Here is a 25,190-nt window from a genome sequence, read left to right on the forward strand (position 1 = left end):
TTGGAGAAGGGGTCCCACCCTGTGGTCCTGCTCTGCCTTTGCCACCATAAAGGCTGAGCAGGAGCAGTGTGGGAATTAGCTCCAAGATGAGGGCCAGGGAGGGGCAGTAGAAGTTTCTCCCAGGCAGGTAAGAAAAGGGGGCTCGGATGAAGCCATGCACCTGGAATCATAGTAAAGGGCAGTTTACGGCAGCAAAACTAGCCTGCAGTTTGGGGCATCCTATACAACACATGGTGCCACAAAATACACAAAGATTACTGTTTTTTATAACAACTCCTGGGTTCAGGCTTCACCTCCACTGCACGGATTTTAGAACTTCGCAGTGCAGATGAGAGAGCCTCAGTAACAAGCTCGTAAGAGGCCCCGGGGCATGCGAGGCGGGAGACTCACCTTGCCCATGTAAAACCATTTGGGGAGCTGTCTGCCAGCTTAGAGGGCTCCCCGAGGACCTGGGGTCGAAAGGCGAGCTGCAGATTGCCCTCTGCTGGTCCCAGTGTGGGTTTTCAGCGCACCTCGGTTTTGTTAAATCTTTCCAGCTCCACCCATCAGACTTGCTCTGGCCGCCATGTTAAATTAGTTAAAATCCCACAGGCCCTCAGCAGGGCACTCAGCTAACTGGGGCAGTGAGCTCCATTTGCAATGCAGGACTGGGGCCCCTCCTGCTCGAACCCTGCTTCTTCTAGGGCTCCCGACTCGTGTGAGCCCGTGTGCAAGTGTGCACCTGGGGACTCGCTGATGTGAGCGTGTCTTTCAGGAACACGACCATCTCCCTCCTGACCACAGACGACGCCATGGTCTCCATTGACCCCACCATGCCCGCGAATTCAGAACGGTAAGAGGCCAGGCTTCTTGAGCAGAGTCCGACGCCTCTGGGTCACACAGTGCGTTACTGCACGGAAGTCTGCGTTGGAAGCAGAGATGGTGGCACAAGCCTATCATCCCAGCACTCAAGAGACTGAGGCAGGAGGGTTGCCCCAAGTTCGAATCCACCCTGGGCTACATAGTGAGTTAAGGCTACCCTGAACTGTCTCAAAAATAAATAAAACCAGGGATAACAGGGGAAGGTGGAAGAGGGTAGGAAGGAGGCGGGATTCCCTGATTCCTTTGCATGAATCCACATGCTGTTCTCAACAGAAGCCCTGTGAGGAGGCAGTGTGCAGATGGGGAAACTGAGTCATGTGGGCTGGGGCAGAAGCAGTAGAGCCAGTCCCTGGGACCTTGGCTGCAGGAGATGCCCCAACCGGAGCACTCAGGAGCACCAAGCATCTCTATCCACATGGGGCCCGACGGGGCATCCTGGGCACAGAGTGGGAAAGGAAGGGCACCCAGAGTCGGAACAGGGCAGTGGGGGCAGCAGGGGAGGGCCGCACAGAAGTCTGCAGAGTGGGGGAGGCCACTGGGGCTGCCCAAGGGAGGACATAGAGCTGTGGGCCCACCCGTCACCGCCAGTGGCTTGGAAAGTGCCCATGGAGCTGCAGGCCACACTGCAGTGAGGACGGAGAGACCCTGCTCTCCCCTGCTGCCCCCAAGCGCTCCAGGCAGGCTGTGGGGCCCCCATCGAGCTGCTCCTTAGGGTGACCTGCCCGGGGGACCCACGGCAGCCCTGAGCCCAGGCCGACCCACACATGGCTGCTCGGGGCGGCGCTGGGGAGTTGGGCTCCACTGAAGGGCGGGCCCAGGCCCCAGCTGGGCACCCAGGGCTCCCCCAGCCCAGGCACAGGCGCCTTCTCCCTCCTTCCCTTAGAAGTCTGCCACCCCGGTCAGAAGAGTCCCATGGGCATGGCCAGTGTGGGCCCGGTCAGCGAGGCCCTGGTGGGCGTGGCAACCCTGTCCCTGGCAGGAGGCCTCGGCCCGCCTGCTCCCGGGCAGGCCCCTCCCTCTCGGCCTGATTCCCACTCCTGGACTCCCAAAGCCACACTGCTAACTGGCCCCCAAAGGCTCCAGTGAGAGCCACATGCATCTCGGCCTGGCCTGCCTGACCCAGATCCCCGGCAAGAGGGACCACACTGAGTGACCCCTCCCGACACCCAGGACCCCAAGCCAGGCCTTGTCGCTGTGAGCAGGGCCTCTGGGTGCAGCCGCATCTTCCCAGCTCGGTGGCCTGTGACCTCTCCAGCCTGGTGGCCCCTTAACAACCAGGGAAAGTGTGAGAAGCACCAGACAGAAGCCCTGGAGCCCAGATGTCGGGAACAAATGGTATCCCGGCAGTGGTGGCGTCCCTGGGGACACTAAGAAGTGTCTGGTTGCGTTTCTGGTTGGCACAACGGGGAGCCAGGGTCTCCCGGCCATCACACCTGGTGCCTCTCACACGCAGCACCGCAGGGCCCCAGCGGCCCACCGGGGCACATGGCACCCACCTCCCCCACCTCGGTTTCTGGTGAGAGACTGGTGTGAACAGGTGTGAACTCACTTCTGATGTCCCTGAGGACAGGAACCACAGTGGGAGCCAGAGCTGGGGGTGACAGCCAGGTGTGTGTCTGCCCTCCCAGGCAGCGCGGTCCTGTTTTTATACTTTGTGGGCATTAAAAACGACGCGTTTTCCCTGTCGCCTGTGACCGTGAACCCTGGTGTCACCGCGGTGGTGGCTGCTCAGTGTGCTGTGTGGATCCCTCCATATTTTCTGCAGTTTCCTTTCCAGACACGAGCTCATTCTCTGTGTGAGACAGTAACTCGTTGGTCTACCCAGTAACAGGCAAGGCTCGAACCTGCACTTCTTCTCCCTCTTCTTATTTTTGCAGTACTGGAGACTGAGCGCAGACTCTTCACACTGAGCTACATCCCCAGCCCTTTTTTATTTTTTATTTTGAGATAAGATTTTGAAGAATTCCCCAGGCTGGGCTTGAACTTTCGATCCTCCTACCTCAGCCTCCTGGAGTGCTGGGATTATAGGCGTGAGCCACCATGCCTGGCTTGTCTTTGTTTGCACCCGAAAATCTCTGGTGTAACAGAAAGAGCATACACGGCTTCAGCAGCAAGTGCTGTCTTGCCGCCTCTGGGGCCACGGTCAAGACTAGGGGCCACGTGGTCCGTTCTGAGGCCCCTCCTGGTTACAGAGCCTTCTTCTCTCTGTCCTCCGCGCATGGCAGAGGTAGAGGGTCAGACAGAGACCTGGTTCCTCGTCACCCGTGAGGACATGAACCCCACTGTGGGCCCCCCATGACCTCATTTGAACCCCTTCAGCTCTCTGAGCCCCACCTGCTGGTCCCGCGGTATGGCATGGTGACCAGGTCACCGTCTCAGGGAAGTGTGGGTCATCTCGTGCCGGGCCACCATGGCAGCTGCACCCTGCTGTTCCCGGTGAAGTACGCGGCTCAGTGGAGGTGACTGTCGTGTCAGGGTCCTGAGGGGCAGGACGCTTATGACAAAATCTGTGTCGCTGAGCAAATGTGAACGTTGGAGAGGAAGTTCACATAGTTAGAACATTCGGAACTCATTCCTGGAAGTTTAGAACAGCGGGAGAAAGTAATTTTTTTAAAAAGGAAGAAGAAACCTGGGGATAGTGGTGCACATCTGTAGTCTCAGCACTCAGGAAACTGAGGCAGGAGGATCTCTAGGAGTTCAAGGCTGGCTTGGGTGACATAGCAAGACCCTGTCTCAAAAGAAGAATCAAAAACGCAAGGAGTGGGATGGTAGCTCAGTGGTAGAGCGCATGTGTGGCTCTCGCAGGCCCTGGCTGTCCTGGCTGCAGAAGGCCTGACTCACTGATTCCAGTCCTCCCAGCGCTCCTTCAGCCCTGGCAGCTGGGACGGCTCTCATCTGGGTGCTCTCTTCTCTCTTCCAGCACGCCGTACAAAGTGAGACCTGTGGCCATCAAGCACCTGTCCGGTAAGGCCCTCCCTGTGCTCCTGTCGGTGTGAAAGGCAAAGGAAGCGCACTGGAGCCGCCCTGGGATGGCACTGCTAGCGAAGTGTCCAGACACAGGCTAACGTCCTGCAGCATCTGAGCCTTGACTGCCTGGGTCCCCGCCCGGACCCCAGGACTTAGCCTTGAGGGGTTCTCCGGGCTCAGCCCCAGCTGTGTCGTTCTGTTAGAATCCCATTTCTTTCTGAAGTTTGAAATCGCCTTTGTTTAGGTGTGACATGTGCTGACCTTGAAATGCATGGGCTTGTGAGTTTTGGAAAATGTGTGTACCCGCTCGAACCAAGACACAGCATGGTGACCCCCAGCCACGTCCACCCAAAGGAGTACTCCATAGCGTGAGGCCACTGGCTGTGTGGATGGGCTTTGAGCCATTGCCAGTAGGGCGTTTTATGTAAAGAGTGGCTAGGAGCATGGAGGGTATTGTCATTCACTTAGGTAGATACTTAAGAGTGAACAGCTGGGTCATGTGGTTACCTGTATCCTTGACATTTTTGCTTTGTTTGGTTTGTTTTTTGAGACAGGGTCTCACTACACAGTTCAGGCTGGCCTTGAGCTCACTATGTAGTCTAGGCTGGCCTCGAACCTGCAGTGATCCTCCTGCCTCAGCCTCCTGCGTGCATATATGCTTACCTTTAAACAGCACCAGTGGCTCCAGAGTGGCCCCCACAGTGCATGGGTTGGGTCCTCCACCCTCCCATCCAGGTGGCCTCAGCCCTTCTGTGTTCTCCATCCTGAGGGGTGCGTGGTGTCTCGAGGCGGGTTTTCGTTTGTGTTACCCCAGTGACTCGTGGCCCTGAGTACTTCTGGCCTTTCCGGCTGCGCATCAGCCACCTACCTGTGTGTGGCGTCCGCTCAGATCTCCTGGGATACGTTGCCCGCTTTCTTCCTGAGCTGTGAGTGTGCCCAGGAGCCACACCCTTTGTGGGACCCAGATTGTAAACACTCCCTGCTCCACACATTTCCCTTTCATTTTCTGATTAGCGGCCTGTGATGACCGTAGGTTGCCATTTTGATCTGTCCTGCTTTATCAGTTTCCTTCTTTAATACCATGCTTTTGTGCCTCTATCGAAGAAATCTGAGTTTATCCCCTAGTTGCGAAGCTGTCTGTGTTTCTCTCCAGTTTTGCAGTTTTGCTGGTATGGTTCAGTTATTTATTTATGCACATTTATTTCCTGGTGCTGGGGTTACACCCAGGGCCTCCTGCACTGAGCTACACCCCAGCCTGTGCGATCAATTTCCCATTAATTTTTATATATGACATGAGACAAAACTTTAAGTTTCTATTCTTTGTTAAATTTAATTTAGGGCTGGGGATTTAGCTCAGTGGTGCCGCTGCCTGCCTCGCACATGCAAGGTCCTGAGTTCAATTCCCGGTACCAAAAATAAATAAAAATAAATTTAATTTAAATTGTTGGAGGATTCATGGTTACCAACTAGAATTTTAAAACCCTTAGAGGAGCAGACGGCGTGTGTGGCAACGGACCTCAGCTTCCCATCTGTAAAATGACTGCTCATATGAGAACACTAGATCCCTTAGCTAATTAATTTGTTTATTTATCGTCTTTTTTGCAGTACCGAGGACTGAACCTCAGGCCTTTACACTGAGCTACCTCCCCTGCCCTTTTACTTTTAATATTTGATTTTGAGACAGGCTCTTGCTGAGTCACTGAGCTGCCCAGGCTGGCCTCTGACTTGCTGCCCTCCTGCCTCAGCCTCCCAGAGTGCTGGGATTACAGGCGTGCACCCCCACGCCCCATTACGAGTTGCTTCAACTTGTTTTGTGTTTGAGTCGCTTTTTATGAAAACTCTGCACTCAATTCAGTAGATGGTAGAATAAAATATGAGTTTTAGCTTTTTCTAGTATAGAAACACCTTTCAATATAAAAAGCTTGTCAGGCTCTTGACTTAATAGAAAGTGCAGATATTTTCGCATTGCTAGTATTTTATTTTTTTTTAATCTCACCAGGGTTTCGCCCAGTGCCCTGCCCCTGGCCCTGCCCCAGCTCCGCCCCATGCTGCCCTTCCCTGTCCCCACTCCTCCCGGACCCCTTGCCTGGGGTCACTGTCAGTCTGCAAGCTCGGCCCCATCCCCTGCTGGGCTCGCCCAGGCCCCCTCGCCATCCACCGGGGTGCGGGTGGAGGGAATCCGCGGGAGTGATGTCCAGGGCGCCCCGCTGCACGGCCACAGCCTCCCTGACCTCATGCGCTTCCCTGGGAAGAAGCGGCCACATCCAGCCGGCCAGGTGGAGCAGGAAGGGCAGAGGCTCCATCCCGCCATCCTTCCCCTGAGTCCCAGGCGCCTCTGTCCGCAGCAGCTGACCACGCGTGAGTCTTTCTGGCCTTTACTCACGTGCCTGTCCTGAGACCCAGCTCTGTCTGATGGTCGTAGACGGACAGAAAGTCCTGAGGACAAGTAGTATCCGTCTCTAGTTGCTTTCATGCCCTCAAAGATGTCCCTGCTTTCATTTGCAAATACATTTTGGGCCCGTAGGGCTGGGGACGTAGCTCAGCGGCACTGAGCCTGCCTGGCAAGCACAAGGTCCTGAGTTCGATCCCCAGTACAAAAAAAAAAATTAAATACATCTTTCGTCCAGTCTGTCCATTGCTAGCCCCTCCAAAAAAAAAAAGTCTACTAGAACTTTGGTAAAAATTCCATTGAATACATAGAACAGTTTGGGAGAATTTTTTTTTGGTACTGGGGATCGAAGTCAGGACCTTATGCTTGCCAGGCAGGCATCGGCACCACTGAGCTAAATCCCAGCAGAATTCTCCTCTTAATAATGTTGAGTCTTCTGCATTGTGAATAGGGTGTAACACTGTGTATATCGGGACTTCCTTTAATGTCTCTCAATAATGTGTTTTAGTTGTCAGTGTAAAGTTCTTGAGTATATATTGATAAATTCATCAGTATTTCATTGTTTAATGATATTAATAATGGGTTTTTTAAATCCAAAGGTTGGGAGGATGGCTCAGTGAGAGATCTGAGTTCCTTAGCATGCGTGAGGATCTAGACCCCAGCAACACAGGCATGCACGCACACACACACACACACACACACACACAGACACAGACACACACACACTTCCAGTTTCAGTTTCCAGTGTCTTTTAGCTTATGAAAATATGTCTTTTTAGCTTATGGAAATAGTCAGCTTTCGTACTGATCTTATTAGACTCAGGTCTGCTACCTTTTCACAGATTTCCTGTCACTCTGTTGCCAGTTTTCCCCCTCTGCAAAGGGAGTGCTGTTTCTCCCGCCTCAGTCTGGATGCCTTTTGTACCTTTTAGCCCTGGTTCTTGCCCTGCTATACTAGCGAGGCCTCCAGCCTGAGAGAGCTGGGATCGAAGGTGGGAATCTGAGGGGAGATCTGTGACCGTGGTCACCACCGGGATGGCGTTAGCCGTAGCTCTTTTGTAGTGGCCTTTTGTCAAGTTGAGGGTTTTTTTTTTTCCTTTGGTACCGGTGATTGAACTTGAGTCCTTGCATTTGCAAGGCAGGCGGCGGAACCACTGAGCTAAAGCCCCGGCCCTGGTTGAGGGGTTTTGTTTGTTTGTTCCTACTTCCAGTTTGTTGAGAGCCTTAAATTTAAGTTGCTGCTGAATTCCGTCAAATGCTTTTCTCCCCCAACCCTCCATGACCCTGGCTTTTCTCCTCCCTTCTGTTAGGAGAGAATTACTCCAGCTGATTTTAAAACCCTAACCTTGCATCCCCAGTATAAACTCCATGTGACTCTGGCACATCCTGTTTTTCATTTCAGGTTCAATTTACAAGCATTTTTACATCAGCATTCACGAGAGCTGCTGGTCCTCAGTTTTCCTAAACTGAGTTCATCTGGTTTTGCTGTTAAGGCCTCACAGGGTCAGCGGGGAAGTGGTTCCTCCTCTTCCCTTTCCTAGGAAGCTGGGCCAGGGTTGGCGTCCTTTCTGCTTCACATGTTTGATAGAATTCACCAGGGCACCTGTCTGTGCTGAAAGGTTTTCTCAGGAAAGGTTTTCATTGTGAGATTAGTTTTTTAATAGGAAAGAGCACTCTGGTTTTCTGTCCCTTTGCGGCTCCATCCTGCTGGCCCTTTCTCCGGAACTGACCCTGCGTGAGTTTTCTGGCCGACATCTGGTCCCTACACACGTGCCTGTCCTGAGACCTGACTGATGGCCGTAGTCCTGAGGACTTTCACCAGACAGAATTCAGCATCAACTTATAATTCAGCCTCCCAACAAAGGAGCAATAGAAGGGCCTCGGGCTTGTCCATTTCATCTTGGCTTTCTCCCGGGACTTCGTCAGGTGATGGGGTGGAAATGTGCCCTTGTCCTTCTCGGTCTGTAGGCTTTTAGTGGGAGCCCCCCTTCAGGTTACCAGTCTGGCCTGTGGCTCTCAGCCTGGCAGTCTGTTCCGAGGCATCGTTAGGTGACTTTTAGAACTCATCTGCCTAAGCCTCATACATGATGCTGACTTATTTTTTCAAAGAGTCAGCTGTGAGGTTCATTGGGTTTTTATTCCCTTCCTTTCCTCCTCTCCTTTTTTCTTCCTTCTTTCTTTCTTTGTTTCTTTCCTTCTTCTTTTTCTTTTCTTTTTTTGAGACAGGGCTTCCCTGTGAAGTTCAGGTTGCCTTGAACTCACTGTGTAGCCCAGGTTACCCTCGAACTTGTAGCAATCTTCCTGCCTCAGCCTTCAAAGGCTGGATTGCAGGCGTGCACACCACGCCCACCACCTTTCTCCCCTGCCCCCTCCCACCGTCGGTACTAGAATTAAACACCAGGCCTTCACACTGAACTACATCCCCGGCCTTCTATTTATTTATTTTTTTTATTTTGAGACAAAGTCTCACCAATTCACCAAATTGCCTAGGGGGAGCCTGAATTTGGTATCGTCCTGCCTCAGCCTCCCAGAGTGCTGCGATTATAGGCCTGCTCCCCATGCCTGGCTTCACTGGTTTCTCTATTGTTTGTTTCCTACTTTGTTGATTTCTTCTCTTTTTTATTTATTTCCTTCTACTCTGTCCAGGTTTCTTTTCTCCCTACTTCCTAAAAGTAAAAGCTTAGATCACTGATTTTGAATTTTTCTTAGATAATACAGTAAAGCAATTCAAAGCTAAAGATTTCCCTGTGAACATGATCTTATCAGCATTCTGGTGTTTTCTTTTTATTCAATTCACACTATTTTCTAATTTTTCTTTGGTTGGGTCCTTCACCAACCCATTTGTTAGGTAGAAGTGTGTGATCTGATTTTCAAATATTTAGGTATCCCCTTTCCCTTCTGTTGCTGATTTCTGAGTTAATTCTGCTATGATCAAATAGAACAGACGGTAGAGCTTGGACAGCAGAGATCCTGCGGCAGGAGCCGAGCTGCTCCCCTGGCTGAGGAAGGACTGAGCGCCAGCGGAGGTGGGGCAGGCTGACCTGGGGGCCGAGGGCACAAACCCGGTTCTCCCGCCGGACGCTGGGCGGGGGAGGACAGGTCTGAGGGAGCCCAGTGTCAGCTGGAGAGAGGTGGCCAGGACTGAGACACCAGAGATGGGGTCCAGGGAAGGACTTGGGTCCACTGCGTCCAGAACGGGACAGGACAGGACAGGCAGCCACTTAGGTTTGGGGAAGGATGGCAGCTATGTTCAATATTCTCAAGAAAACGGATTTTGTGTAACTTTGGGGACAACCTAGGGCCAGCAGGACCACTTTGGGCTCATGAAGGGGAAGAACTTGGGCTTAGTGGAGCTCGGCGATACAGTGTGTGCCCAGCATTGCTGAGCTCAAACTTGGCAGTCCACCTGCCTCAGCCTCCCAGAGCACTGAGATTCCAGCTATAAGCTGAATCTGAGGGGCTGAGCGCCTCCCTGGAGGGTTCTGGCAAGGGCCTGGTGGCCACATGTAGGGGGTCACCTGTGGGTACCCAGTCCGATGCCTGCTGCAGCCCCCTCAAACTCGGATCCTGGGGGCCCCAAAGCGTGAGGTGTAAAGGGCTGCCGAGCACCAGGCCCGCGAGAGCAGTCAGCATGGTGGCTCTGTGAGTGGCTGGACAGCCAGGGCATTTCTCCCTGCGTGCCCTGCACAGAGGTGGTCCTGGTCTGGAGAACCCAGCAGGGCCTGCGACCTCACCCTGGCCGCACCCACCAAACAGCGCAAGAAGCGGCTGTGTGGGTCACTCCTGGAGGACAGGACTTTGCTCCTCTCGGAGAAGTCACCAAGGTAAGGCCCTTCCCCCACCCCACTGACCCTGGGCCCTGCCTGGGGCACCGGCCAGCTCCATTCTGCAGGGCTCCAGGTGCTGCGTTTCCCTGACAACACCAGCACCTCCCACCCGGGCCCCTCCCTCCTTTCAATTGCTTGGGTGGTCAGGCTGACGCCAGCCTCCCCAGCCCTGGGTCTGGGACCCCTTTCCTTCCAATGCTCCCTATCCGGGTTTTTCTCTTGGGGACAAAGCTGATGTCCCGTAGACTCCTCCCCATCCACCCTTGCTCCTCAGGGCCCTGTGCCTGGCCCAAAAAGGAGCCCCATGCTTAAGAGCAGCTATTCCCTGTTCCCTTCACCCCCTGGCAACCACAGATCTGCTCTTAGTACGTTTATTGTTTGTTTGTTTTATTTTTGTTTAGGGTGTTTTTTTATGACTCAAGGTCTCACTAAATTGCCCAGTCTGGGTGTGAACTTTTGACCCTCCTGCCTCAGCCTCCGGAGGACAGGGATTACGGGCATGCATGGCTGGCTTGTGTGCAAATTGTGTGCGAATGCTACATGTTGAAATGAAGTGTTGTGAAACCTACTCAGTAAAATCGTAAGCATTTTAAGAGTCTAGCCACCATGAAGGGCAGGGCCTGAGAGTTGTGCTGAGGTTCACAGTGCGTGTACGGGACATGTGGGGACATATGGGACATATGGGTGCCACCCCATAGGCAACCCACCCCAAGGCCCAGCCGGGTGGCAGTCCCACTGCCACTGTGGGCTCCTCCAGCCCTTCGTCCCATGCCGAGGGCTCCCTCTGTCCTGGGCAGCCCAGAAGTGCCCAGAGGTTCAGGGAGATGTCCGGGAGACGGGTGGACAGTGCTCGGCTTGCTTGGCCTTGGGTCGCATCTCTGAGGTCACCTCTGTTGGTCCTGGGAACCCACACAGAGCCTTGGGCTTGGAAAAGGGATGAGAGATAAAGCCTCTTCCCTGTCGGCTGCGTGAAATGGCCTAGCCCGGGACCTAGCCGCTCGGAGTTCAGAGCCATGCTCTCTCTTGCAAAACAGGAGCTCGCATGTACTTTGCATGGTTCTCGGGAGGGCAAATGAAGTAATTTCTGTAAGATGATTAGCAACGGCCCAGCACTTACCAGGAACCCAGTAATTGGTATCTGTCTTTTAAAGTGACCTCGAGGGTATTATTGAATGGCTCAAATTGTCTCCTTGGATTTGCGGAATTTTAATGGAGGGAAAAACACTTCCTAAGCTCCCATCCAGCACAAGGAATTAGGGCCCTGTTTTAGGCAATCATTTTTGTTTTTTGAGTACCAGGGATTAAACTCAGGTCCTTGCACTTGCGCAGCAAAACCACTGAGCTAAATCCCCGGCCCTGGGGCCCTGTTTTAACTTGGAAATCAGGCTAATGGTTGGAACAGGAGCACAGATGTGTTGCTTATGAGAAATCATAATGCTCCCTCATAATATTTTCTATTTTTAGCACAATTTTATTCCAAAGCCTTAAAGAGCTTTTAAGCTTTGAAATCATAGCCTTAGTCATCCCTCTGCATTACTTTTTTAAACAAATAGGCCACCATGCATAAAATGAAAAATAACCGCTTCTGGAATTGTGCGTCCCCATTTGCTTTGAGGCTGGCTCCCCGAAATGACCTTGCTGTCTGTACACAGCTTTTGGAGATGGGGTGGGGGAAGACAGGGCCACCTGGGCCCTTGGAGATTTATGGACCCCGACTGCCGCACACGGTCGAGTCGCCCCAGCTGTGCGCTGTCTGGCTGCGTTGACAGCACAGATGGCGGGGATACGCAGGTGAGGGTCCCCAGAGGGCATGCACTGCTGCTACCCCCAATCGGGATGAGCAGCTCCAGCCCCCCGGGAGGCTTCCCAGGGCCTCCCCCAAGTCGGGCTCTGTTCCCACAGATGGCTCTGTCTGCTCTTGACCGTTGCCAACACAGAACCACAGCGTGGGCCTTTGGGGTTAGATTCTCTGGTGCGCCCTTACAGCCTCAGCAGCCGCCTTTGCAGCAGATCTCCCACCTGTGCGGCCGGCTGGTCCACCTGCAGATAGACACAGGGTCTCCTCCTCCCAGGTGTTACTGGGGACATCTTGATGCCGAGTGCCGGGAGTGCCATTCTGGGTTCCTATGACAAGTGTGTGTCAGCATGGCAACCTTCCATGTGATCGCATCATGTCACATTCCCACTGCCATCCAGCATTCCCCCTGCTGTCACCAGACAGTCTGGGTTTGTTAACTTAGAGCATTCAAGCAGCTGGGAGGTCAGTTGTAGTGCCTTGTAGCTTTTTGGGGGGACCTGGGATCGAACTCGGGTTCTTGCAGTTGCGGGGCAGGCAGCGGAACCACTGAGCTACATCCCCGGCCCTAGTGCCTTGTAGCTTTAATCGGGTTTCCCAGGTGACTGGGTGATGTTGGGCATGTTTTTCTGTGCTTACACATCATTTGAATTCGAATTACTTTGTAGCCCTGGTTTGCAGGAAACTGTGGAGTCTGAGTCTGATTCAGCTCTGCTTTCCATCTCTGCTTGCTCTTCTCTGGTTCTTAGTGTGGCCCCTGGATGAGCGGAGGGCTTTAACGCGATGACACTGATGTCACGCATCTTTCTATGTGGCGCCTCCCGAGTCTCCTCTCAGAGCCCTTCCTCCACCCTAAGCTTCACCCCATGGCTGTCACGTGTGGATCTGTGACTGTTCCTCATCCACTGTGTGGGCCCAAGGATGAAGTCAGATGGTCATTCCTTCTTCTCCCCGAGCACATCGGGTGTGAAGGCGCCACCTGTGAGGGGCCACCCTTGTCCCACCCACCCTTTGGTGCCTGTCTGAAAATCGACTTCCCCTCCTTCTGAGCTCTTGCACCCTGATCTGTCTGCCCTTCCCCTAGTAACGCGTTGCTGGACTGCTGGAGCTTGAAATTAGAGTTCTAACCCTAATACCTTTGTCTTCCTTTCCAGTTGTTTTTGGTTAAATGAATTCTTTATTTTCCCCATAAATTCTAGATTCAACCTGTCAATTTAAACAAAATAATAAGGGGCATTCTTTGGCTTTGATTACTGTTCCCTTCAACACACAGACAGGTTTGGGGACCGCGGCTGTACCGAGATTCCTTTGTTTAATCTCACTGCTCTCCACCAAGCTTTAGTTTTCAGGATAGGGAAGTCCAGTGTATCTTTTGTTAAATTTATCCCTAGGCATTCTCTGCTTTCTGTTTTTATCCTAGATGGGATTTTGTCAGTTTTCTGATTGGTGGCTGCTCGCTTATAAACACAGATTTTTGTATATCAACATGGCCTCTCGTGCGCATTCCTCGGTTCGTTTGTTAGTTTCTAGCCTTTCATTTGAGATTCCTAGGATTTCACTGGAGACTGTCATATCTTCCGAGAGTACAGACAGTTTGAATTCTTGCATGCCCATCTCTTTGACTTCTGTTTCCTTTATCTGTCATGTTGCACTCACCGCATCTGCAGGGATATTAAGTAAAAGTGACAGCGGATACCCTCGCCTTGTTCCCAGTCTTAGGGGCAATGCCCTTGCCTTTCACCTTCGCATGATGCCCGCCGCGTGTTCTGTAGATGCCTCTCCTAAATTGTAGGCCCACATGTGTTCCCAGTTTCCTAAGAGCCTCTCATCAAATTCTCCTTGGGAAAACGTTAATCCTATCTCGCCTTCCTGTACCTCCTCTGAGACAAGTGGAGGAAATTTCCTTTGATTCCCAATTTCCTGGTGCTTGTTATCATAGTAAGTGTGGGGTTTTTGTCTCGTGCCATCTCTGTGTCTCCGGGGGGTGATTTGTGGTTTTTTTCCTCCATGGTTAAACCAACTTCACTTTCCTACAGTAAACCCATTTGTGTTGCCAGGAAAATACTGAGGAATAAACTCGTGAAGGGTTTGCACACACCCTGGTGTGCTGATGAACTTTCTTTTCTACGTTGCTTGGTCTGACACCCTGGTCATGTGTTAAGGATGTCGGTATCTGTGCTAGGATTTGGCTTTGTAAACTTCCATTTTCTGGCAATGTTTTGTCATGTTGTGCTATGCTGCTGGGGTTATGGAGGTCTCATAGAGTGGTCTCCAATTCCTGAAATATTTTATGTCCCTTTGATATAATTTTTTTCCTGTGTCCATTTTCATTTAATGTCTTTAGTGATATGGTGAGGATTAGGTCTGACACATTGTCATTTGCCTTTTATTGATTTCATGTTTTCCTTATTCCTCCTTTTATTCTTTCTCTTGTATTCACTAAAGAAACTTTTGTATTCCATTTTATTCCTTCGCTTGACTCCTCAGTTATACCTTTTAGCACTGTTACTCGTTCTAAGGATTCCGTATATTTAACTTTTTTTAATAGACTTTATTTTTAAGATTACAGCAGAATTGTGGGCCAGACACAGTGACACACACCTATAATCCTAGCACTTGGGAGGCTGAGACAGGAGGATCTCCAAGAGTTCAAGGCCACCCTTGGCTACATAGTGAATTTAAGGCCAGTGTGAGCTCTGCATAGTGAGATCTTGTCTCAAAAAGTAAAAAAAAAAAAAAAGGTCCAGCAAAATGGAGTACAAAATACAGAGTTCCCACGTAGTCCTCGGCCTATGGGCCCAGTCCTGAGTCTCAGCAGCATGCTGACTTGTCCTTGTCAACCAAAGTCCAGAGCTCCCTCTCTCTGGGCCTGACAGATGCATGACGTCGTTTTCCTGCCCCAACCCTTGGCCTTTCATTGTCTCCTGAGTTGCGTCACACAGTTGGAATCAGGCAGAAAGCAGCCTTTTCAGACCTTAACATTGTCCACTTGTGGTTCTTCCCTGCCCTGCAGTACTGGCGATTGAACCCAGGGCCTTTGCACTGCGCTGCATCCCCAGCCCTTTTTTATTTTGCCTTTTGGGACTGGCTCTCACTAAGTCACCCAGGCTGGCCTTGAACTGGCCGCCCTCCTGCCTCAGCCTCCAGAGCACTGGGATTGCAGGCGCCTCTCTCTTTGGGGCTTTTCTGCATCGAATGATCTTCCTGGCCTGGCTGCCTCACAGCTTGTTTTCTCCACAGGCTAGTGGTTGCCGCCCAGTGTGGGCGATCCCAAGCACAGGCAGCCGGGAGCAGCGTGCCGGTGCTGTGTGGATGTGGATCTGCAGCTCTGGGAGATATCACGGGGTCTTTGCTGCACCCCAGGGCCACAGCACGGGGGTGTGGAGCTCTGTAAAGCACTGATTAGCTGTTTTCCAAGTGGCTTCGGGTTTGCGCCTCCCACCAGCGCAGCGCTGGGTGAAAGTTCTGTTCTGCGTCCTCAGGTTTGGGATTTGGATCATTCCAGTAGGTGTGTCGCAGAATCTCATTGACTTCATTTGCCGTTCCTTTGTGTCTTGTGATGAAAAGAATCTTTTCATATGTTTATTGGCCATTGGTATATATATATTTTGAGACTGGGTCTCGCTATGTAGCCCAGGCTGGCCTTGACCCTCCTGCCTCAGCCTCCCGAGTGCTGAGACTGTAGGCAGATTCCCCCATGCCCAGCCAGCTTCTTTCCCTGAGGTGTCTGTTCAGATCATCTGCTCATATTTTAAGTCAGTCTTCACGTTCTGCAGTCTATTTAGGGTTAATGCTGTGGCATCATCCACCAAAGCAGTATAATCCTTCTTAATCCTCTCTCCCACAGCCTTTGAGCTGTTGCTGCCACACACTTTGTGTCTGCACATATTTTAAACCCCATAATAAAATTATATAACTTTTGCTTTAAACAGCCAGTTGTCTCTTGAAGAAATTATGAAAAACATAAAGATAATTGTTTATTTACCTATTTTTTTCATTTCTGGTGTTTTTATTTCTTCCTGCATATCCCAGCTTCCAGCTATTTTATATTTCCTTCAGCCTGAAGAATTTCAGTTTCCTTTTACCATTTCTTGAGGTGCAGATCTGCTAGTGACTGATTCTCTTCAGCTTTTGCTTATCAGAACATGTTTATTTTGCTTCCCTCTCAAAGGTTTATTTTGCAAGGTGTAGAATCCGATATTTGCAGGGTTGTTTTTCTTTCTTTCTTTCTTTCTTTGAGAAGTTTAAAGTTGTCAATTCTATTTTTCCCCCCCTGGATCCCATCTGCTTCTGATGAGAAGTCAGCTTTTATTTTATCATTATTACTCTACAGGTTGTGTCTTTTTTCCTCAGCTACTTTCAAGCATCTTTTTAAACCCCCTGTTTATCTTTGGGTTTCTGCTCTTTGACTGTAACATAGCAAGGCTTGGTTTCCTTTTATTTATCTTTCTTGGTGTTCATTAAGGGTTTGTACTCTTTAAATTTGTTTTTGCCAAATTTGTAAAATTTTCCAACCATTATCTCTCAAAACGTATTTTATACCCTTCCTTTTCAAACTGTAGTTATGTGTGTGTGGCTGAGTTTGCTGTTATCTTTGGTGGCTGTGGCTCTGGTTGTTTTGTTTTGTTTTCTTTTGTTTTGTTTTGGTTTTGTCCGGGCTGTTGGTTTTCATCTCTCCTCTGTCTGCTCATCAGAATGAGTCATTTCTATTGATCTGTGTCCTCAATTTCCTGGAAGTTCTCTGCTTATTCCAAACTGTTGTAAGCACACCCGGGAATTTCTAAAATCCAGATATCACGTTTTTAAATTCTGAGATGTTTCCTTGTTCTTGCTGGGAGAGTTTGCTGTCGAGATTCCCCTCTGTTTACTGTTGCCAGCATCTTTTTGTTTAGTTCCTTGGACAGATTTAGCCTTGATCTGCTGGGCCAGCCTCTGAGTCACCTCGGGTTTCTGCAGGCGGAGTGCCTCTTGCCTGGACATTGTGTCTCCACCTCCTTGCATGTCTGTTTTCATTGTGCACAAGGTGAGAATAAGCCATCGAGGACATTCTGGATTCCGTTATCTTCCTCTGAAGAAAGCCGACTTTGCTCTGGCAGCCAGTTATCTTCCTCTGAAGAAAGCCGACTTTGCTCTGGCAGCCAGTTAAGTCGTTGGCTAGGTTTTTTCCGTAAGTCTGAGGTGTTCATCAGGCCCCTCCAATGGGACTCACAGTGGGCAGCAGCTGAAACCTCCTCTCATTTCTTCGTCCATGCACCACCCGCAGTGTGCGCATTTCACGGATCAACCCAAGAACAGGGAATCTATACACAATTTGCCCTCTGTGGCCACTTCTTTTGGGGATCCACCTTTCATTTTGTCCTCTGACACCTCAACCCAATAAACCTGCACTTTTCTTCTTAGGCGCCAACCGCACTGCCAGAGTGCCCCGTAGCAGACCATAGGATCCCATCCTCTTGTTTTTGTTCTTGGACACAAGGTCTCTGTAGTCCAGGCCAGCCTTGAACTTGCTATGTAGCCCCGTTAGCCTCAGCACTCAGAAGTCCTCCTGCCTCAGCCTTCTGAGTGCTGGAATTACTTGCGTATTCCTCTGAGCCTGGCTTTGAGCATTCATAGTGCTTCATTTTTGTAGCAGCATAGTACTTCGCTTTGTGGATGTACCATTGCTTACCCTATTAAGACAGGCACATGTTGCTTCTGGTCTTGTTATGACAATGATCAGTTGGGCTTTTTTTTTTTTTGGTACTGAGGATTGAACTCGGGACCTTGTTCTTGCAAAGCAGGTGCCAGAACCCCTGAGCTAAATCCCTGGCCCTCGTTGGCTATTTTTGAGAATTTCTCTTGCTATAAACTATTTTTTTTTTTTGGTACCGGGGATTGAACTTGGGACCTTGCGCTTTCAAGGCAGGTGCTGGAACCACTGAGCTAAATCCCCGGCTATAAACTTTTCAACTGCATGCAACCTGCTAAAGTCCACAGATGTAGTAAAACTTCTGCTTGCAAGGGACTCTGCTTTTAGTAGATTTTTAACATCCTGTCGTTTGCACTGCCTCCATTGTTAATTGGGTTGGAGCAGGGCCAAGCAGAATGCCCCCTGGAACTGGTTGTATGGGGTTGTTTGACACCAGGTCAGAGCCCAGTTCACAGAGCTGGTTCCTTTGACCTCTCGGTAAACTTCCCCGAGACTGACACACAGCCCATCCCATAAGGGACAAGTTCCCACCAAGCTGCATGGCCAGCAGCAGGTTCCCCCACTGGGCCTCCGACATCGCTGTGTGGGGGCAGAGGGAAAGGCGTCTCTGGCCCTTTGAGGGGAGGGGCTGCACAGTGTCCTTCCCTGAGGTGACTTGGGAGGTGTGATGGCTTTGCAACCTTGGCCTGCTCTGGATGTCACCACCAGCGCAGGCCATGAGCAAGCACGTGCAAGCCACGCAGTAAGCACCCAGAGTGTGGCAAGAGCCCAGAGCCACACACCACTGTAAGACGCGGACCTCGGTCTCAGGTGCTTCCGGCCGGGCTGCCTGACCCCTTGTCCTCAGGAGGGGACGGTGCAGGGAAGAGTCACACCCACCTTTGCCAAATCAGACTGTAAGCACAGCCAGTGAAATCCCCTCCCTAAGAGCCAAAGGGAGAAAAATCCAGCCCAGGGCCATCCCCGAGGTCCCCCAGTCCTGGGACTGCCAGGGCTCGCTCTGCAGATCTCAGGGGCCATCAGACCCCGGCGAGCCTCTGCTGGTTTGCTGTCTGAGCAGCTGCGACTCAGGTGTGTTCCTCGGCTGCTGGAAGACTTGGAGTAGGCACCGTGGAGACAGGACAGGCCAGAATGAGGGCCTGTGCCTTTAAGAAGCAGAGGGGGTCACTGCTCATCGTATAACTTTATTGTGCTCCTGCTGTAGAGGAAGCAGCCTCCCTGCTGGGAATGTCTGGTTTATGACTCCATAAACACTGAACTGCCCCTGACTCTTCCCTGGTTAACCGTCCTGCCCAGATAGCTCCAGGGCAGCTGCTGCCAGCGGGCGGAGAGAGCCCAGGGCTGGGAGGTGAGTCCACCCCTCTCGGTTCCCAGGAAGATGGTGGGGAGACTCACCACACCCTGGGAGGCCGCCGGCCCTTCCTCCAGGCCCTGGGTTCTTAGTGGTTAGAGACTGCGCAGCACACAAATAGATGCTACCCTCTGCTATCTTGGGGCTTCTCCGGCATTTCTGTCTTTGGGGCCAAGTAATGTGGGTTATGACCCTAATGCAAAAAGAAAAAAACCTAGGTGTGGTGGTGCATGCCTGTAATCCAGCACTGTGGGAGCCTGAGGCAGGAGGATTCCAAGTTTAAACCCAGCCTAGGCAGTTTAGGAACTTAATGAGACTCTGTCTCAAAATGCAAAATAAAAGAGGCCTGGGGGGCTGTAGCTCAATGCAAAGGCCCTGGGTTCGATTCTCACATTGAAAAAGAAAAGTGAAAGACAAAAAGCCCTGTCTCTCTCTGAAGGTGCGGCGGGGTTTCTGTCTCACTCTTGGTCTGGTCTCATGGATGCTCTGGGGAGCTCTGCTCTGCATGCTGTGGGAGGACGCCCGCTTCCTCGCTGTGCTGCTCATGTGGAGACATGCAGGGTGGCTGCTGCAGGCCATGCCTCGCGGTCTCAGAGCCTGTGGAGCTGAGCCTGGGTTATGCAATGGTCACCAGTTGCAAGGAGGCACCGGGTGGGCTTGTGGGCACTGATATGCCCAGGCTGGCCCCGCCAGAGCCCTGTTTGCTCCCCCTTGTCCCGGACAGAAGGGCGCGTGTCCATATCTGCTCAGGTGCATGGGGGACAGAGGTGTGCACGAGGCGTCCTCACTCTGCAGCACAGGCCTCGGGGAGCCACAGGTGGTGGCCGGCTGGCTCAGTGAGTGTGGCCCTGCTTAGCCATCTGCAGAGCTGGCTGAACCTTCGTGTCCTGCGCTGGCAGACTCGGGCTTGTCTGAAACAGGAAACACTTCCTGGAAGAAGTAGGGGCCAGGTTCCCAAGCCACCCTGGCGGCCCTGCCCTGGTGGAGTTGGCCTACAGCCTGCAGCACCGCAAGGGCAGGGCAAGCCCCAAGTGCTGCCCCAGGAGCCCCTCCCCAGGGTGGCCAGAGGCTGGGCTGTCCCACCGAGGCCCCAAGACCTGGCAGGTGCCCACCCCTCCTGCAGGACGGGGGTGGCCCCGTCCTCGAAGCCAGACCCAGACACTGCCCTGTGGTGCCTCCCAGCCTGGCGCTCACCTGGGTCCTGTGACAGGAGGGGGACAGAGGCACAGTGCCCGGTGGACTCCGGTGTGAGTGGGCAACCCGTAGCCCCACACCTCGCCTCGCTCCCATCCTCGGCACCCGGGAGTCCCCAGTGCGCTGAGAGCTTCGTCCTGGACACCCACCAGTGTGCCCAGACTCGGGACTGCCACACCCACTGCCCAGGACAGTTTCCATTGCAGGGCACCAGCCTGCTCCCATCTGATCCCCTGTGCATGGGTCAGCACGTGTGCAGGCTGACGTCCCCCTCTATTCTGTCCCCTTTGGTCAAAACCTCCAGGTCCAGGGGGACCCGAGACATTCCCGGCGGGATTGGGCCTCTGCCCCTGGCCTGTCACCCCCAAAGACCATGTCATGGCTGTGTCTTGATGTCTCCCCAGAGCTTCTTCGGTCATAGTGGGGCTTTGCAGAGGTGGCTGGATCTTGGGAGTGTGACGCTGGGATTAAGTGTGTGCTGCTGGATGGAGGATGTGTGATGACTAAATCGCTGATTGGTTCAGCATAGTTCTGGGCAGGATTACAGTTGCCCCAGTCTGAGTATATGTGCTAGCCGGTAGCCCGGATGTAATATGAGGGACAGAAAGAGGGCTGCTCCTGTCACTTGTGGCTTGTTGCTGCTTGCTGCTTTCTGCCTGCCTGCCCTGCAACAGCTCTCTGCCAAGCCACCCTGCCTTGGAGCAGCCAACTATGGACTAAAACCTCTACACACTGTGAGCCAAACAGACCTTCCCTCCTTTGACTTTGGGTGTCTGGTATTTTGTCTCAGCAATGAGAAAAGTAGCTAAGACGGCCTATGTCACACAGGGCAGGGGTGCGAGCAGGACAGGGGTGAGGGGCAGCAGCTGTGCCTGCACCTTGGTGACTTGGTGACAGGAGGCCGAGGCACTGCCCAGAGTGTCGCACACATCCTATTGAGTGCCGAACTCCCCTGGGAGGAAGTGCCGGCAGCCGCAGGAATTCTAGGGCTGGGCACCTCCTCCCTGCAGGGCTGTTGATGCATGTGTGGGGGCTGCTTATGCTCTGCTCACTCGATGTTCACTCGCTCCTTTCCCTTAGCAAAGCATGCAGGTGTTGCAGTCTAATGAGCCGGTCCAGTGAGCGCTTTGTGTAAATTGCACACTTAGCCTGGGCTAAGGTCCCCGGGGTATTTCCACCGGGTTGGTTTCTGAGTCCTTTGTGAGAACGGCAGATCTGCTGGCACCAGGGGTGTGGATGACATGAGCCAAGGTGCTGCTACAGCACAGACCAGAATACAGACATCTGCTCCGGAGGCACTGGGCTGATGGTCACGCTTCGTGCTGGAAAATAAGCATAGGCACAGAAATGCTATAATCTGGAAGGGTCCTACCTCAGAAGTCGGGAGGCAGCCGCATGTGGTAATGCTGCACGCCTATAATCCCAGCACTGGGGAGGCTGAGGCAGGAGGATTGCCATGAGTCTGAGGCCAGCCTGGGCTCCATAGTGAGTTCAAGGCCAGCCTGGCCTGAATAGAGACACTGTCTCAAAAAACGAAACAAACAAGAAAAGGTCCAAAGGCAAACTCTGTGTAACTGTTTCATTAGCTGTAGGTTCCCATGCACATGTAAGAACAAAGATAGAGCCAGCCCAGCCATCTGTACCCGGTCCCAGCCCAGGGTCACAGGGTCCCTCCTGCCCTCCCATGGCCACCCAGGTCCTTCCATTCCAGGCCCCGCCCTGGCCAGCCACGCTGGGCACTTTGGGGAGGCCACCTTCACCCAGCACAACTTCTGCTGCCACCCTGGCCAGTGGCCCGCAGCCAAAATGGCCTAGAGTGTCCCGTGGGCCAGGTGGACCTGTTTGTGTCTCCATCACCCTGGAGGAGCAACTGTCCTCTTTCCACCTTGGGACAATTGCAAATCCTGTACACATTTTCCTGTGAACGAAAATCCATCTCTCTGCCCAGGAGTGTGATGGCTGAGTCACGTGGCAGTTGCACATTTAGCTTTTTTAAGAAGTTGCTAGACTCCTGCAGCGGGTCTGCACCATCCTGTGTTCCCACAGGCAGCGAGGGAGTGGTCCCGGGTTTCCCACCCTAACCACTGTGTTGGATGTTGTCACCCTTTTTATCTGTTAGGTTTTTGTTTCTTTAGGGGGTTTTTGTTTTTGTTTTTGAGATAGGGTCTTGCTGTGTAGCCTAGGATGGCCTTAAACTCAAAGCGATCCTCCTGTCTCAGCCTCCCCAGTGCTGGGGTTACAGGCATCCACCATCCCCAGCGTGCGGTGATCGCGTGTCCTGAAGGCTGCTGACCTTGCTTCCAACCCACAGACATTCTTGCCTCTCTTCTGCCCCTTTCAGAATTGGGTTGTTTTGTTTCCTGCTGCTGAGTTTTGAACACTTGAACACTCTTGGCATCATCTACCTTTAAGTCTTCGTCAGATGTGTGGTTTGAGACTATTTTCTCCCGGACCATTGATCGTCTTTCCATCCTCTTTACAGGATCTTTCTCAGAACGAAAATGTTTGCTTTGATGAAGTACAGTTTCTCTGCTTTTCCTTTTCTGGCTCTAGTTTTTGGTGTCACGTCTAAGAACGTCCTGCCTCACATGATATTCTGAAGAATTTCTTTTGGGTTTTTTTCCTAAATGTTTTCTGTTTTACAGCCATGGTTCATTTTGCATTATATTATTATTATTTATTATTATTATTATCATGGTTTGTTGAGACAGGCTCTCACTATGTACCCCAGGCTGGCCTCAAACTCTCAGTGATCCTCCTGCCTCCCCACCAGGCCCAGCCAGGATCTTAGAACTACTGGGCGGAGTTTTTTCCTCTCTTCTACTGTGGCATTCCCGCTGTACATTCCTGCTCAGCATGGCTTTAACTGTCCCTCACCTAAATTCTGACATCCTGCAGTGTCACCACTATCCTGGACCCTTGCTTTAATGACAATGGAAATTAAACTACAGCACAGATTTGCGGGACAAAGCTTCACTTAAAAGTAAGAGAGAGTGAGGGGCACAGCTCTGATGAAGATCACACCAATTCCCTGAGAAGGGAAGCTGTCCTGGCTGCCTCGATGTCCTGAATCAATTGAAAGCATTTCCTTCCATGGTCATTTTGACTTTGGGAAGAGCCAGAAGTTACATGTTGCCAGATCTGGTGACTAAGGTGAATGAGGATCCAGCGTCGCGTTTTTAGGAGTGGCCTTTCTCTTGGTGCTCAGCAGCAGCAGTCACTGCATCTTTGGTCACACCTATGAAGACACTCAGGAAAGAGGACTGCAGAGCTGCTGCTGCAGAAAGTGGCCAGGATGATGGGATGAGTGTGTTGAAAGGGAGGGGAGGATTTTGATGGGATTCATGGCAATGAGTCTTTTACTGTAATACATTTTCATTTAAACCTTCACTGTATTTTTGATCCTACCACAGCAGATGCAGGCCAGGGTCTGGCTGCTGACCATTTCCTCAGTCCTGGTTCCTAACTCTGAGAGAGCCTCTCTCTGGTGTTTTGTTTTGTTTTGTTTTCCCCCCATTAAGTTTATTGGCCCATTTTAGGTATAAAATACAGTTACATTCAACATTGGGATCTTGTACCTTTATATGAGTATCTTGGTTCTTATTTTTTTCCCCTTCCCCTGCCCTCCCTTCATCCCCTCCACCCTTCCCTATTTGCAGAGACTTTGTTTCTATTTTTTTCTTTTCTCATATTTTTCCTTTCCCCTTCTTTCCTTTCCCCTACCCCTCCCACTTCCCCTGATCCTTTAGACCTTTTCTTCCTGTTACACAATATCATTATACATTTTAAAAATTACAATATCAAGATCTAGGAGACATTACCACAGATTTTACAGAACTTAAGAGGATATAGAAAGCGTATTTCAAAAATCTGTTTTGAAATAAATTTGACAACTTCTAAGAAGTACCTTGGAAGACAAATTAATGAAACTAACTCTGGAGGAAATATAAAATTTGAATAGCACCTATTAAAGAAAGTATATTCCTAGCTTGAAAACCGACCTATATGACAACAGCAGGCTCATAAACATTTTAAATGATAAATTATATCAAACATTTAAAGCAGAAAAAAGAAGGAACACTTCTCCCCTCATTTTAGGAAATCAACATTGTGCTAATCCTAAAACTGGATAAAGATAATAGAAGAAAAAAGTATGAACATTTATAGAAATTTGTTTAACAAAACAAACAATTAGAAGTCAGATCTGGCAGTATGTAGAAAGTGGCTTTATTATAGGGATGGCAGTGTTGGTTCAGCATTGGAAGATCCATCTGGTGTTTTGTTTCTTTTTTCTTTTTGATTCATTTATTAGTACATTTTAGGCATACAATGCATTTACATTTATCACTGGGTTCTTGTACCTGAGCATGATGTATCTTGGTTCTTATTTTTTCCCCCATTCCCTGTCCACCCTTCACCCCTCCACCCTTCCCTATTTACGTAGACTTTGTTTCCTTTTTTTTCTTTCTCATAATTTTTCCTTTCCCTTCTTTCCTTTCCCCTTCCCCTCCCACCACCCCTACACCTTTGGACCTTTTCCTATTTCAAATTATCAATTATTCATTTTAATCATTTTCATCCTTATCTACACTTTCAGATTCTCACACCAGAGAAACTATTCGGTACTTACAGGTGTGTCCTATTTATTTCACTTAAGAGGATGGCCTCAATGTGCATCCATTTAGCTACAAATGTCTCTAGTTTCTCATTCTTTATGGCTGAGTAGTACTCCATTTTATTTAAAAAACCACATCTTCTTTACCCAGTTTCCAGTTGATGGGCACTTGGGCTGCTTCCAAACTTTAGCTATTACAAACTGTGCCGCTATAAACGTGGGTTCCACATATATCACTGTGGTACGATTCTTTTAATTCTTTTGGAAAGATACCCAGCAGGGGAATAGCTGGGTCAAATGGGACCTCTAGTCCTAGTTCTCTGAGGTATCTCCATACTGATTTCCACAGTGCTTGCACCAGCCTGCACTCCCACCAAGAATAGAGAAGGGTTCCTTTTTCCCCACAGCCCCACCAGCATTTGTTATTGGCTGATTTCTTGATAGCAGCCATTCTTTCTGGGGTGAGGTGGAATCCCAGTGTTGTTTTCATCCGCATCTCTCGA

The 25,190-nt window shown here is 51.0% G+C and overlaps 1 protein-coding gene across 14 annotated transcripts in view; it reads left to right on the plus strand.

The window, feature by feature from the left end:
• Pde9a (phosphodiesterase 9A) overlaps positions 1–25,190 on the plus strand; it is a 93,367-nt gene that overhangs the window by 22,471 nt on the left and 45,706 nt on the right. For all 14 annotated transcript variants that reach the window (XR_015451392.1, XR_015451393.1, XR_015451395.1 and 11 more), the window contains exons 3-4: positions 755–832; positions 3,782–3,825. Coding sequence is in view for 10 of the 14 variants with exons in the window: in XM_087211496.1 (XP_087067622.1) it covers positions 755–832; positions 3,782–3,825 (122 nt within the window). In the remaining 4 variants the exon portion in view is untranslated. The remainder of the gene's footprint in view (positions 1–754; positions 833–3,781; positions 3,826–25,190) is intronic.

Source organism: Heterocephalus glaber, unplaced genomic scaffold, assembly GCF_053883595.1.
Source record: "Heterocephalus glaber isolate CG9 unplaced genomic scaffold, H.glaber_assembly_v1.0 deba00000122, whole genome shotgun sequence".
NCBI classification, from domain to species: domain Eukaryota; kingdom Metazoa; phylum Chordata; class Mammalia; order Rodentia; family Bathyergidae; genus Heterocephalus; species Heterocephalus glaber.